This window comes from Stegodyphus dumicola, chromosome 12, assembly GCF_044657685.1.
Source record: "Stegodyphus dumicola isolate Sdum_Otavi_A_Nest chromosome 12, ASM4465768v1".
In the NCBI taxonomy this organism is placed as follows: Eukaryota; Metazoa; Arthropoda; class Arachnida; order Araneae; family Eresidae; genus Stegodyphus; species Stegodyphus dumicola.
The window spans coordinates 59,397,107-59,410,108 of NC_140779.1; the positions used below are offsets into that span (position 1 = coordinate 59,397,107).

Consider the following 13,002-nt stretch of genomic DNA (forward strand, 5'->3'; position numbering starts at 1 on the left):
CTGAGGGACTATTGTTTTCATTTTGCGTCGAATCAATCTGAATGTCCGTTTCACTTTTCAGACTGTTGCCACCAAATATTGTGATAAAACGACGGTACTTAGAGCCATCGAGTTTCGAATGACGTAATCCTACTACGAATATGGGCAACTGGAAGCCCAAATTTGAAATTTGTTTTATTATCGATTTTATATTTTGTAAAACGTTAACGAATTTTTTATTAAAAAACTCAAGAATTTCAAAGCGAGCCATGGCAACGTTGGACAGAAAAAATATTTTTATCTCCAGCGCGTGAGACTGTGAGTCGGAAATTCTAAAAATGTGCTCAATTTAAAATTATTTTGCGATACTGCTCTTGAACTGAATTTTATGGTTTAAGTGCGAAGAACATGATATTTAATAAATAAAGGTAACACAGAAAATGTTAAAAAAAGGCCCCTTTGGACGTAATTTAAAATCTGAAACCTTTCAGATTTTTTATTTTACTAAAATTTTAAAATCTAATTAAAATGGATCCTATAACCACATGAACTGGATTTAAACATTTAATATGCAGTGAACCCTCTTATGGCGACCTCTTCCAAAAGAATTTCCCAGAGTAGAAATTAACATTTGTGCCGAGCATTATCTCTTTACGACAACCACTTCCACCAAAGACCAAAATAATTAGAAACGTGGATGATCGTCTTAGAGAGGATTTAATACATTTTACAATGCACCAATGCGTAATCCACTCAGAGCCGGACCATCTAGTAGCCCATAAACGATTGGCGACCACTTCCCTAAGACGATCACTTCCAAAAGTGACAGGCATTTCTATAGGTATAAACAAACACTTGCACAGAATATCATCTTTCTAGGGTGATGATCTTCAAAGAATACCAAAAATCAACTAAAAACATGGATGGATTAGGATTATTCAATTATGGCAAAGCGCACGAGGGCTATCTATCTAAAGGGAGGGATGCCTTCGTGGAGATCTTTCTAAGGGAAACTGGCTCGTATACATATTATACATGGGAAAAACCACGAAAGTGCCCATGCAGCCAGCCCGTTCGCGGGATTAGAACCTCAGACCGAACTACCAGTGTTCAGTGTCTTTACCGCTCGGCCGCTGATAGGCTGAAACGTGGATGGATATCTTAGAAAGGATTTTTACTCATAGTAGTTATATTAATTACAATTACGTGTAAAGCTTATGGAAACTTAAAAGCGGCCGAGCGGTTAAGTTGCTGAATACCTTGATTGTTAGATCTGGGTTCGATTCCTATCAAAGCAGCTTTTCGTGGTTTTTCCCCTATATTACGTGGTTACGAGCTAGTTTTCCTTAGGAAGCCCTCCACGAAGCCAACCCTTCTCTTAGGCAGATAACTTTCGTGCGCTTTATTATAGTCAAGTAAACCAAACCAAATTAAAGAAACTTATTCATTCTACTCTCCAAATTGAGCTCCAAATAAATCATACGTGGGAGCTTTTCGTATTCATAACCTAAAACGTATCAAAACGAAAAATTAAATAAATTTAATTATTTAACTTGGTTATCTAGAATTCCAGGTTTTAATTTATCTCTAGTTTCCAAAAATCTGAGCATGAATAATCGTGTAATAAAGCATAGACCGATAACTTTGAAATTCAGAGAATAACTTAAATGACCTTCGACCACTAGTAGCCGAGAGGTAAAAATCGTTGAATATTGGTAGTTCTACTGGCGTTCAAATCATGGCGGATGTGCTGCTTACCAGGAAATTTTCGTGGCTTTCTAAATGTGTAACATAAATACGAGTCAGTTTCTATCAGACGTATGAAATAATTTTTGTATCAACTCCTCGCTTTAACAGTCCTCCATGAAGGCATCCATATCCACTTCGGCAGATAATCTTATGGTACTTTGCCATATCCTAAATAATCTAATTTGATGATCATGCTAATTCTCCTACTGAAGCAATGCTTTAATTAATGTTTTATTTATCATAAACTGTGTTAACTGGTTTAAATTAACCATTTTAGCAACTTTTCTGTTAGATTTTCTTTTTAAAGTTTTGACATTATTTTAGAAGCCTAAATATGTCTGATCGTTTTAGTAAGACATATTTTTTGTAACTGTGTACAGTTGCGCGCCTCCAACCTGCAAGCAACCAAGTGGTGACAGCTGAAACTGGAAATTAGACAGAGTCCTGCGAAGGGTTTAAGTCCCTTTTTATTCAACTTTAGAAATTACAAATGCGTGCTCTTGACGCTCACAAACTACGCCGACCCGGCGGTTAAAATAAAAAATAAGAACCTGAAAAGAAATAATAACAAGAGACTAACTACGAGGCTCTCTAAACGTAACTAACCTCACCGCGTTTTACAATACCGCTGCTAATTCAGCAAACTTTGAATATCACGTTGAACGATTAACAATTGGCCGAGACAAGCACACAGGCCGAAACGCGTGGTTCTTCAATTTCTGGCTAACTACCTCCGCGCTCGTGAAGTAAGAACAGCACATCTCGAACTCGTTTCCTTTCTATTTAACTCAGAATACTTCCGCTGATAATTTGAATCCTTGCGCGTTCTACTAAAATTTACATACTCTGGCATTGGCAGTTCCAGGGGAAAGTAAGGCTTGACAGGAAAGATAGTTTAAACTTAAAATAAATGTTAGTTAAAATAAATATAAACCCTACAACTGTTTTACATATAAGTACAGAGAATCTCATGACGGCGAACTCTAAAAGTGTTTCCTACAACATAAATAAACAGGTTTTTATACATTTGCCTCTCTAATGCAACCATCTTATATAAGTGGCCTAAAAATCGCTGGAAGCCGCCGTTAGTGGTCGTATTAAAAAAATCTCATTATATTTGCATTTTTGTGGCATTTAATAATTTCAGTTACATGTGTGCCTTATAAATTATAATATTGATTTTTCAAGGTCGTGTAACAACTTTCAATATAAAGTAGAATAGTAATAATCTTTTACATTCCATTCGGATTATTGTATTCGTATGAAGCCTTGAATCAATTGTTGATCATTATTTTGTACGTATGCTATCGCAAAAATTTAAAAATTGTTAATTATGATATTTTCCAATATTCGGGCTTTAAATGCCCAAGTTATTTAATTTTATGCCAAGATTTAAACTTTGTGCATTTACAATAAGAAGATCTTAATTATGGAACTTTTTAACATCTGAAACTGGTTAAAACTGGTTGAAATGTGTTGCAGTCTCATTTCGTATGCAAAACCACTCTCGCGCTGATTTCTTTTATGCTTAATTTATAGCAATTTCCCTAAGTAACCAAATTTTAGATTTATATCATTTTTTAAAAGTTGTGAAAATAAACAAAAAGAAAGGAGAAAATTTTTCTTTCTTACATTATAATTATTTTCTGTTTATCTTTTATGATAATCAAAAAGTATTTTTCAATTTTCCTCAACTGTCAAATCTTGCTGTATTTCTAAATATCTTTAGATTATTTACAGTCTCCGCAATTTTAGAGTTTTTATGTTAATTATTAGAAGCGTTTGATGTAATTAATCACGCACGTCGCCCATAGATTCGCAAATTTTGAATTTTCAAAATTGTTGCAAGCACTTGAGCAGAAGATTCGTCTTTCTTAGCAATTTGCAAATTTTAAAATTCAAAAAATTCAACTCTATCATTTCAATTTTCAGACTCAATTAAAGGCACTGAAGTTATTTAACATTTAAGAACTGTCGGTGATTTAGAACTCCCCGGAATTGGTACAAGAAATGATTTCAAAAATGCTCTTCTACATCTATTATTAATTGTTCTATCCCTTGAATAGCTAGTATCTACTGCATTTTCTCCTCATTTTTGCTTTGGTTATTTGAACCATGGCAGAGCACGTGAACTGTCTATCTAAGAGAAGGGATGCCTTCGTGGAGATTTTCACGAAGTATGAGAAAGGGAAACTTGATCGTATTTAGTTTGCGCATGAAGAAATTATCTTGCAACCAGTTTGTTTGCTGGGATTTGAGCCCCTATCGAACTAAGTGTTAAGCGACCGTTGGAGCGCTGATGAGCTACATTACATATTATAGAAATGTCTACGTATTAAACAACTACGTATTACGTATTAAACAAATGACTGTCAATCTTATTATATCATCAGTGTTTGGTAACTTTCCCTGTGAAAATAAAATTGCTAGAAATATGAGTAAAAAGACATTTGAATTTGGATTCAATTTAATCCCCTTCATGTAACATATAATGCTGTAATTTACGTAATAGCCCTTTAAATTTTTGAATATATTAACACAAAAGGATCGCAAAAAATACGATGATGGAAGCATCGTATAAATAAACGGACACTGTTCTACGGCAGTGCTGTAACGGCATTCGACAAAATATGTCTCGTTTATATACCAATCTCTGCAGAAGGAAGAAAATTATAGCCAATGCAGAAAATTTCTAAATTCAATTTCGCCAGATAAATTTTGCATAAAATGATAAAACAATTTTCAGTCCACATAAATAATTAATTGAATGAACGTAAATTTTTACTGCAGAATACATAAACTTATTTCCAGCTCAATGTAAAACTGTTCCACGCAAGTAGATAGAATATGTCACTTTGGAGCCACAGGGATCAGGGATCCGAGGGATCCCGGAGGGCGGAGCCAACACCTTCTTAAACACAAGCCTCCCTACTGAAGGCTCGTAGTTTAGTGACGTCACAAACTGTTGGCCTTCTGTTTAAGAAGATGTTGGCGGAGCCTCCTGAGGCGCAGAGGGCGAAGGGAATTTACCGAGGATTACGCGGGGTTGTACGTCATCAACCACGTGGCTCAAGCACGGACACACTGCTTCTTGTTCGTGACGTCATCATGCTTTATCACCTCGGATTATCTTGCTACGTTAGCCACATGTTTCATCTTGTTTGTGTTTGTTGTAATCCGGTTTCATGTCCGCGCTTATCAATTGACGTAGAACTCCCCACTGCTCTGATGTCATACTAAATTCGCATCCTGATTGCAGATACATGCTAGAATTTCTAGAACATTCTTTTTAGTTCAGCAACGACCGATAGAGGGCAGTAGTCTCACCCATAGCGCTTTCTGATTGGTTCTCGTGGATCCTGACTAAGGTCTATATAGAAAGACACTGGACCCTTTCATATCATTTCTGTCTGTGCTGTATGCTTCGCTCCTGCTTTCTCCTTTCCTGTTTGAACCAAGACGATTGTACTTCGAGGCAGTCACTCTTACCATACTCACTATGATTGAAAAATTTGGCGATCAGTTAATACTGCACTATTTTAATGATTTTCACGACAAAGAAAAAGCAGATTCCATATTTACGGAATTGTGCGCTTATCCATTCCAGCCTTTAAACCTGAATATTTATGGACGGCAATACGTTCCAGATCGACTTTGCTGCGCCTTCGGGGATGATGATGGACTCACTTACAGTTTTCCGGAAACGTCGGTCGCCCCCCAGCCCTGGACTCCTACGCTGCAGCAAATTAAATATGAAGTTGAAGCACTCACCCACGAAAAATATAATTACGTTCTGCTCAACAAATACCCTGACGGAGAAGCCAAGATCTCCGCGCACAGAGACGCTGAAAGCGTGCTAGACCCTTCGTGCAGCATTCCCACACTGAGTTACGGTTCGACGCGAGAGATGCATTTTATGAGGGAGAATTATATAACTCACATTCTGAGTCTGGAACACGGATCGCTTCTTGTGATGAAACCCCCTACGAACACAGTCTGGAAACACAGTATCCCAACCCAACCCGAAGTGATGAATACTCGAATTAGTCTGACGTTCAGAAAAATTTTAATTCCGCAAGGGAAGCGTTCGTGTGTTGAAATGGACTTTAATCATTAATAAAATGGTATAATGAATTCCGTAACCCCCAAACCGTGTATGAATAAAAAGATTTTTCCACGCAAGAAAGCACGTTTAGAAGACGAGATACGTCAGGATGACTGGCTGAGTCAACATGCAAATTCATGTTTATCATCAAAAATATTTCGCTGTGCTTCAAATGATGACACTTTGTTGAAGCTTGATTCTTTGCCAAAGAATATGTTTCATCTCGGAGGGGATAATTTTGTGACTGTATCGTGTTTCATAGGTTTGACTCGTGTTCACGTGCGAAAATATGTGACTGATGAGAATGATCTGTTACATCCTACCAAACATGGAGTTTCGCTGTCTCCACTAGTATGGAAAGAATTCTGTGATCGTGCAAATACATTTGCTTTCTTTAAAGACTCTGACAGCGTTTCGATTGTAAAGAAAGATGTATGTGTTACAAAACAAAATGTCAAAGGTGAAATAATTATATCACTACAAAGATTATTTCAAAGAAAAGATTTTAGACTGGAATTTGTACCGGAACATGTTCTGTTGAGGAAAGAACCTTTACTTAAACGTGACTCAAAATTTAGCGAAATATGTGCCGTCCTGAAAGAAACCCTTATTTCTAAATCTCTTAACTATTTCGTCAGAAAGCAGATGGTTGCTGATATACATTTTGAATGTGAATATGCTGGTGATCCTGACCGTCCAAATGGATTTCATGAATTGCAGGACTCTTTGTGTAAGTGTATTGAAAAATTTATTTCTAACAAAAAAACAGAACGTTTTGTATGTTATGGTTGTCAAATAGGCTATAACAATCAGCTAGGACATGAATGCTTATCAACAAGCCGTGCCCAAAAGTGTGAAAATTATTTTGACCAAGCTTTGTTCACAGTTGATTGGACTGGCATAGAAAATGACTTTATTCTTCAAAATAAAAGCAATATAAATTTTAGTAACCTAATTGTTACTGATGACTTTTTTGATGTTATTAATGTAAATGATGTACTGACTAATGTTCAAAGTTTGTATTTAGTTGAAGAAATTGATTTGTTTTAAGATTTTTCTTTTGAATAGTACTTTTTGAAAAGAAATAAATATCAAGTTTTTAAATTTTTATATTTGTTTATATTTTCTTCTGCGTCAAGATTTTTTTTTAAAATTCTACTCAGGTTTTGTAATGACGTATTACAAGATCTTACATTTCATCGAAAATTATGCAAAAGTTAACTGTTCTTAATGATTGGGATTGGGTATTGGACATTTCACTGCATTTTCTCCCAGTAGCACATGGGACTAATAATATATAGCATAATTATTGAAATTTTTGAAAATTCTAACTGAACGTTAATGTTAAAATTAGGTTGAATCAGTATTAAGTGTATCTAAAGGGCTGATTGCACTATGAAATAATTAATGATTTTTGTGTGTATACTCATAAAGGGAGCTTCAGTTTTTCCCACTCATAGTAAATCTGAAGCCGATAAGAATCTGTTAAGACTCATTTTATAGGTAAAAATAGTTGCTTTCTATTGCAAATTTCTCGAAAACTCGTTGGGAATTTTATGTAAATAACATAAATTCGGTAAAGTTTCTATCCTCATTTGAGTAAAATAGCAAATATTCTACAGTAGAACATGTATACTTCATATTTAGTTCCTAATATTATGTTAATAAAATAGTTCTAAGATGGGTATTATATACTAAAGCAGTATGTAATGTAGAAAAATTTGAATGAATTAGATAGTCTTTGAAGTTTTCGTAAAACCTGCATAACACGAAATACTGACATGAATTTCCAAATAATAATAGAACTTCAATATATCCAATTCAACTGAAGATACGCATTTCAAACAGACATTACTTTACGCAGAGTTCTTACAGCTCTTTGAGTACATCCGATATTTAATTTTTAACAGATATGAGAAGCATTTTTGCATAAATACCATACAAAACATATTGACATGAACTCCATATTATGGTCCAAAATTGGTAACTTAAATGAATCTTTAATACATTTTAGTATGAATTAATTTTAAAAAGAAAAATTCAAATGCAAGTATTCAAACAGAAATACTTCACAAATTTACATATTAAGCAAACATTTAAGAGAATACCTATATATCTAGAGATATTATTTACACTAGTTGGTAATGTAATTTATTAGAACAGTCGCAGACGTATAGGAGAGGTATGCAATATCCATGAAAAAACTTCCTACCAAGCCAAAGAGCAATAGTGAAATATAACATATAAGAAGGGGGGAAAATGTCTAAATATGGAAAACATGAACAAGGAATGAATATTTTTTCTGAAAATGTCCCGAATGGGATAACAGTTTCAGGAATAGGGATTGAAAAATAATGAAGTATTTTTAATCTTATTTTTCTGTATGATGCATTTATTTATGCTAAAATATTATGTTTGAAGACTATATTCTACACTTAAAAAAGGAATTTGATAAATCAGAATGATTTCGTTTTATTACAACTCAAAAGAAAAAAGGTTAGAGCGAGAATGAAGCATACCGTAACCAATAAAAAATGTTTTTCTTCCTAAAAGAATTAAAGTGAAACTTTTTCCACCGAAAAAAATCTAAATGAATTTTTTTCGACTTTTCAAAATCAAAGTGGAGATTTTTCTCAATAAAAAAAATTAAAGTGAAAATTTTTCAACCTAAAAAAATCTAAAGGAATTTTTTTCGACTTTTTAAAATTAAAGTGTAATTTTTTCGCCCTTACATTTTAAAATTAACTTGGGTTTTACCACAGACGAAATAACAGTGGCGATGTTTCGTCTTAAAAAATTAAAGTGAAATTTTTCCAACTCAGAAAAGCGAAGTGCTTCATTTGAGCCCTAACGGAAACTGCAGTGAACATTTTTCGCCTTAAAAAAACAAACACATTCAGATATTATCATCAAGATATTCTACTCAGATATATTTTTCTCCTTTTCATACCCTTACATTTTCAATGAAATTTGATTCATTGCCAAATAGTTAAATGTTTGTTATTTTTTTTTTCGCATCCGAATGCATTTCGTGTCTCACATATGCTCATTACAACCAAGTTAGAAGTTAAGTGAATACTTCCTGAAATATTGTACATTTCATTCCGGAAAGTATCTTCATTTTGAATCCTCTAATGTTTTTTTCCCTGCATTACAAGTAAATTTTGTGCATAAAGTTTTCAGTTTCGATGCAAGTTATTTGAGGATGACTATGATGTTATCGTGTTTCCATACACCTTTTGAAAACTTTCAGTATTGCCAATTTTTAACGTTACGGCCACTGCAAATCATTGGATTTTCTATATTTTCTTATTTATTGTTTACAATGCCTCGTCTTGGGAACAATTTTTTATTAAATAGTTATATTACTATTTGATTCAATAACGTTTTGCACTTTTGGAAAATTTAACTTCAATAACACTACCACGCTGAATCAGAAATTAAGAAAAGAACTGGAAATTGTATCTTAGTATACTATGGGAATAGAGACTGTTAACCCAGCTCATACAGAATATTTTCTCGAAGTTACCAAGAATCACTGACTTGCATTGTCATAGATTTTTCTCATGAAGTCTATTTCTTTCTTAAAAGAAGTTTATGTAGTAATTTCATTAGAAACATCTCTAAGAAAATATCTGACATTCATGAGAAGCATCAGCGCTTTGATTTAAATTAGTATTAAAATAAGAATCATTGTTTTATAAATATGTTTCTCTTTGACTCAAAAGCTTCGAAATGAATAATTAATCGTACATAACTAATATATTGTAACTAATATATTGATGAACCAGAGTTATATTTTCACTACCTGCATTACATTTCAAGTGAACGTGTATATTGCATCTTCGAATAAAATCTCAAAGGTTGAAATGAGTGTTTCATTACTACATTTGTACTTTCCGACTTCATTCTACTGAAACGAAAACATTCATAATTTATTGTGAACAAAAATTTGTACATGTTGTACTTTTTGATTAATTTTTTATACCACTTGATTATCTTCGAAAATTTGTTTCCTAGTCCAGTGGTAATATATTGCTAATTTTCGCTTTTTCAGTGCCTTTCGTATGTGACAAAAAGCTCGGTTTATAACCTTTTCTTACTTAACACCTTGCATTGCATTGCTGAACCGGGGCCATGCTTTCATTTTTATTACATATAATGCGAATATTATAAAAAAGGCACATTTTTTCCTTCTCTTAGCACAATTTGAACGGGCATTTTACTATTACAGAGACTTCTTTAGTAAAATCTCAACGTCAAACTGAACGTTTCATTACTAAATTTGAAGATTCTGGATATATCCTACTTAAACGCTCATAACTGGTTAGCAAAATAGTTTATACATGTACTCCGCTCTACTCTTGGTTAATTTTAAAGTGTTTTTCATCTATAACACTTGATTTCTAATGAAGTATCGAAATGCTTATAAACTATCTGCTTTTTGCAAAGAATTTCGTTGACACATTTGTTCAATACAGAAAATTTTCTAACTTATCAGTATTATTACGAAAATAGAATGCTAAATTTCCCTAAAAATGTATACATTTATTTCTTTAAAAACGCGTACAGAATACCCACATTTAATAATTTAATGAGTATTTTCCTATATCAGAACGAAAATTTTTAAATAATGTCATGTTCCATAAAATTTATGAATTTGTGATGTTGTTGCCTTTTTGCAAACGCTTTGAGAGAGTGTGCTTTCGGTTCTCTTTTAAACACTTCGAAACTGTTTTCTCTTTGCTATTGGAAACTATTTTATCTTTGCTGTTGATATATGCCAATGAATTCTCGATATTTTTTCTCTTGGTTTGTCTTCAGCTTAGAAGTTATTTAATTACTTAAAAATATATTTGTAGATCATTTAGGTTGACACTTGTGATAGATTTCTTGGATGTGTTTTTGGAAAATGTATTTATTTTATTCACGTGAATGAAACTGATGTTTTCTTAAAGTTTTATTGTTCAGAGTATTACTCAATTATGACAGAATGCCGGATTTGTTCCCAGTATTCAACATTCATATGAATTTCAGTATTCTAAATCTCTCATGTAACTTTAATTTTTCCTATCAATAATAAAAGACGAATGGAATAAATGCAGGTTATGCAGACATAAGGTAAAAATCTGGAAGTAAAAGAAATTCTTCAGATCTAGGCAATTCAGTAGAATGTGCAAATATTCATCCTATTCGAAGCTTATTTTTGGAATTACATAGCATAAAAATGAAAATTTACTGAAAAGAGATGCAGCGTAGATCAAGTATTCTGCAAAATCTGGGCGGTAATTATACAAAACTAGTTATATGGAAAATTTCCCATAAAAGTTGTTGGAGCAAAGGAAACACGCCAGCAGCCTCCTAAAACTTTAAGTGATCACCTGATCTTTGCTCTTACAAAAGTTAAGTAGAATTGTAGATTCCACTTAAGAGCGAAGATCAAAGGCACACTTAGAGTTTCAGGAGATTGATGGCAAGTTTTCTTCGCTGGAACTACTTTATGGAAATCTTCCATATAACTAGTTTTGTATAATTACCGTCCAGATTTTTGCAGACTTCTTGATCTACGCTGCATCTCTTTTCAGTAAATTTACATTTTTATGCTATGTAATTCCAAAAATAAGCTTCGAATAGGATGAATATTTGCACATTCTACTGAATTGTTTAGATCTGGAGAATGTCTTTTACTTCCAGATTTTTTATCTTAAGTCTGCATAACCTGCATTTATTCCATTCGTCTTCCTATTACTGATAGAAAAATTACATTTTGCGTGAGGGATTTGGAATAAGGAAGTTCATATGAATGTTGAATAAAGAGAACAAATCCGGCATTCTATCGTAATTGACTAACACTCTGAATAATAAAATTTTAAGAAAACATGAGTTTCATTCACGTGAATAAAATAAATACATTTTCCAAAAACACATCCAAGAAATCTATCACAAGTGTCAACCTAAATGATCTACAAATATATTTTAAAGTAATTAAATAACTTCTACGCTGAAGACAAACCAAGAGAAAAAGTATCGAGAATTCATTGGCATATATCAACAGCAAAGATAAAATAGTTTCCAATAGCAAAGAGAAAACAGTTTCGAAGTGTTTAAAAGAGTACCGAAAGCACACTCTCTCAAAGCGTTTGCAAAAAGGCAACGACATCACAAATTCATAAATTTTATGGAACATGACATTATTTAAAAATTTTCGTTCTGATATAGGAAAATACTCATTAAATTATTAAATATGGGTATTCTGTACGCGTTTTTAAAGAAATAAATGTATACATTTTTAGGGAAATTTAGCATTCTATTTTCGTAAAAATACTGATAAGTTAGAAAATTTTTCTGTATTGAACAAATGTGTCTACGAAATTCTTTGCAAAAAGCAGATAGTTTATAAGCATTTCGATACTTCATTAGAAATCAAGTGTTATAGATGAAAAACACTTTAAAATTAACCAAGAGTAGAGCGAATACATGTATAAACTATTTTGCTAACCAGTTATGAGCGTTTAAGTAGGATATATCCAGAATCTTCAAATTTAGTAATGAAACGTTCAGTTTGACGTGAGATTTTACAAAAGAAGTCTCTGTAATAATAAAATGCCCGTTCAAATTGTGCTAACAGAAGGAAAAAATGTGCCTTTTTTTTAATATTCGCATGATATGTAATAAAAATGAAAGCATGGCCCCGGTTTAGTAATGCAATGCAAGGTGTTAAGTAAGAAAAGGTTATAAACCGAGCTTTTTGTCACATACGAAAGGCATTGAAAAAGCGAAAATTAGCAATATATTACCACTGGACTAGGAAACAAATTTTCGAAGATAATCAAGTGGTATAAAAAATTAATCAAAAAGTACAACATGTACAAATTTTTGTTCACAATAACTTATGAATATTTTCGTTTCAGTAGAATGAAGTCGGAAAGTACAAATGTAGTAATGAAACATTTCAACCTTTGAGATTTTATTCGAAGATGCAATATACACGTTCACTTGAAATGTAATGCAGTTAGTGAAAATATAACTCTGGTTCATCAATACAATATATTAGTTATGTACGATTAATTATTCATTTCGAAGCTTTTGAGTCAAAGAGAAACATATTTATAAAACAATGATTCGTATTTTAATACTAAGTTAAATCAAAGCGCTGATGCTTCTCATGA

At 32.8% G+C, this 13,002-nt stretch overlaps 2 protein-coding genes across 2 annotated transcripts in view; one reads left to right on the top strand and one right to left on the bottom strand.

Annotated features, from left to right (window-relative positions):
* LOC146993671 (uncharacterized) overlaps positions 1-13,002 on the bottom strand; it is a 127,508-nt gene that overhangs the window by 79,200 nt on the left and 35,306 nt on the right. The window lies entirely within an intron of this gene.
* LOC146993675 (DNA oxidative demethylase ALKBH2-like) lies at positions 5,228-5,845 on the top strand. Its single transcript, XM_085827403.1, has one exon. The coding sequence runs from the start codon at positions 5,228-5,230 to the stop codon at positions 5,843-5,845; it is 618 nt and encodes a 205-aa protein (XP_085683529.1).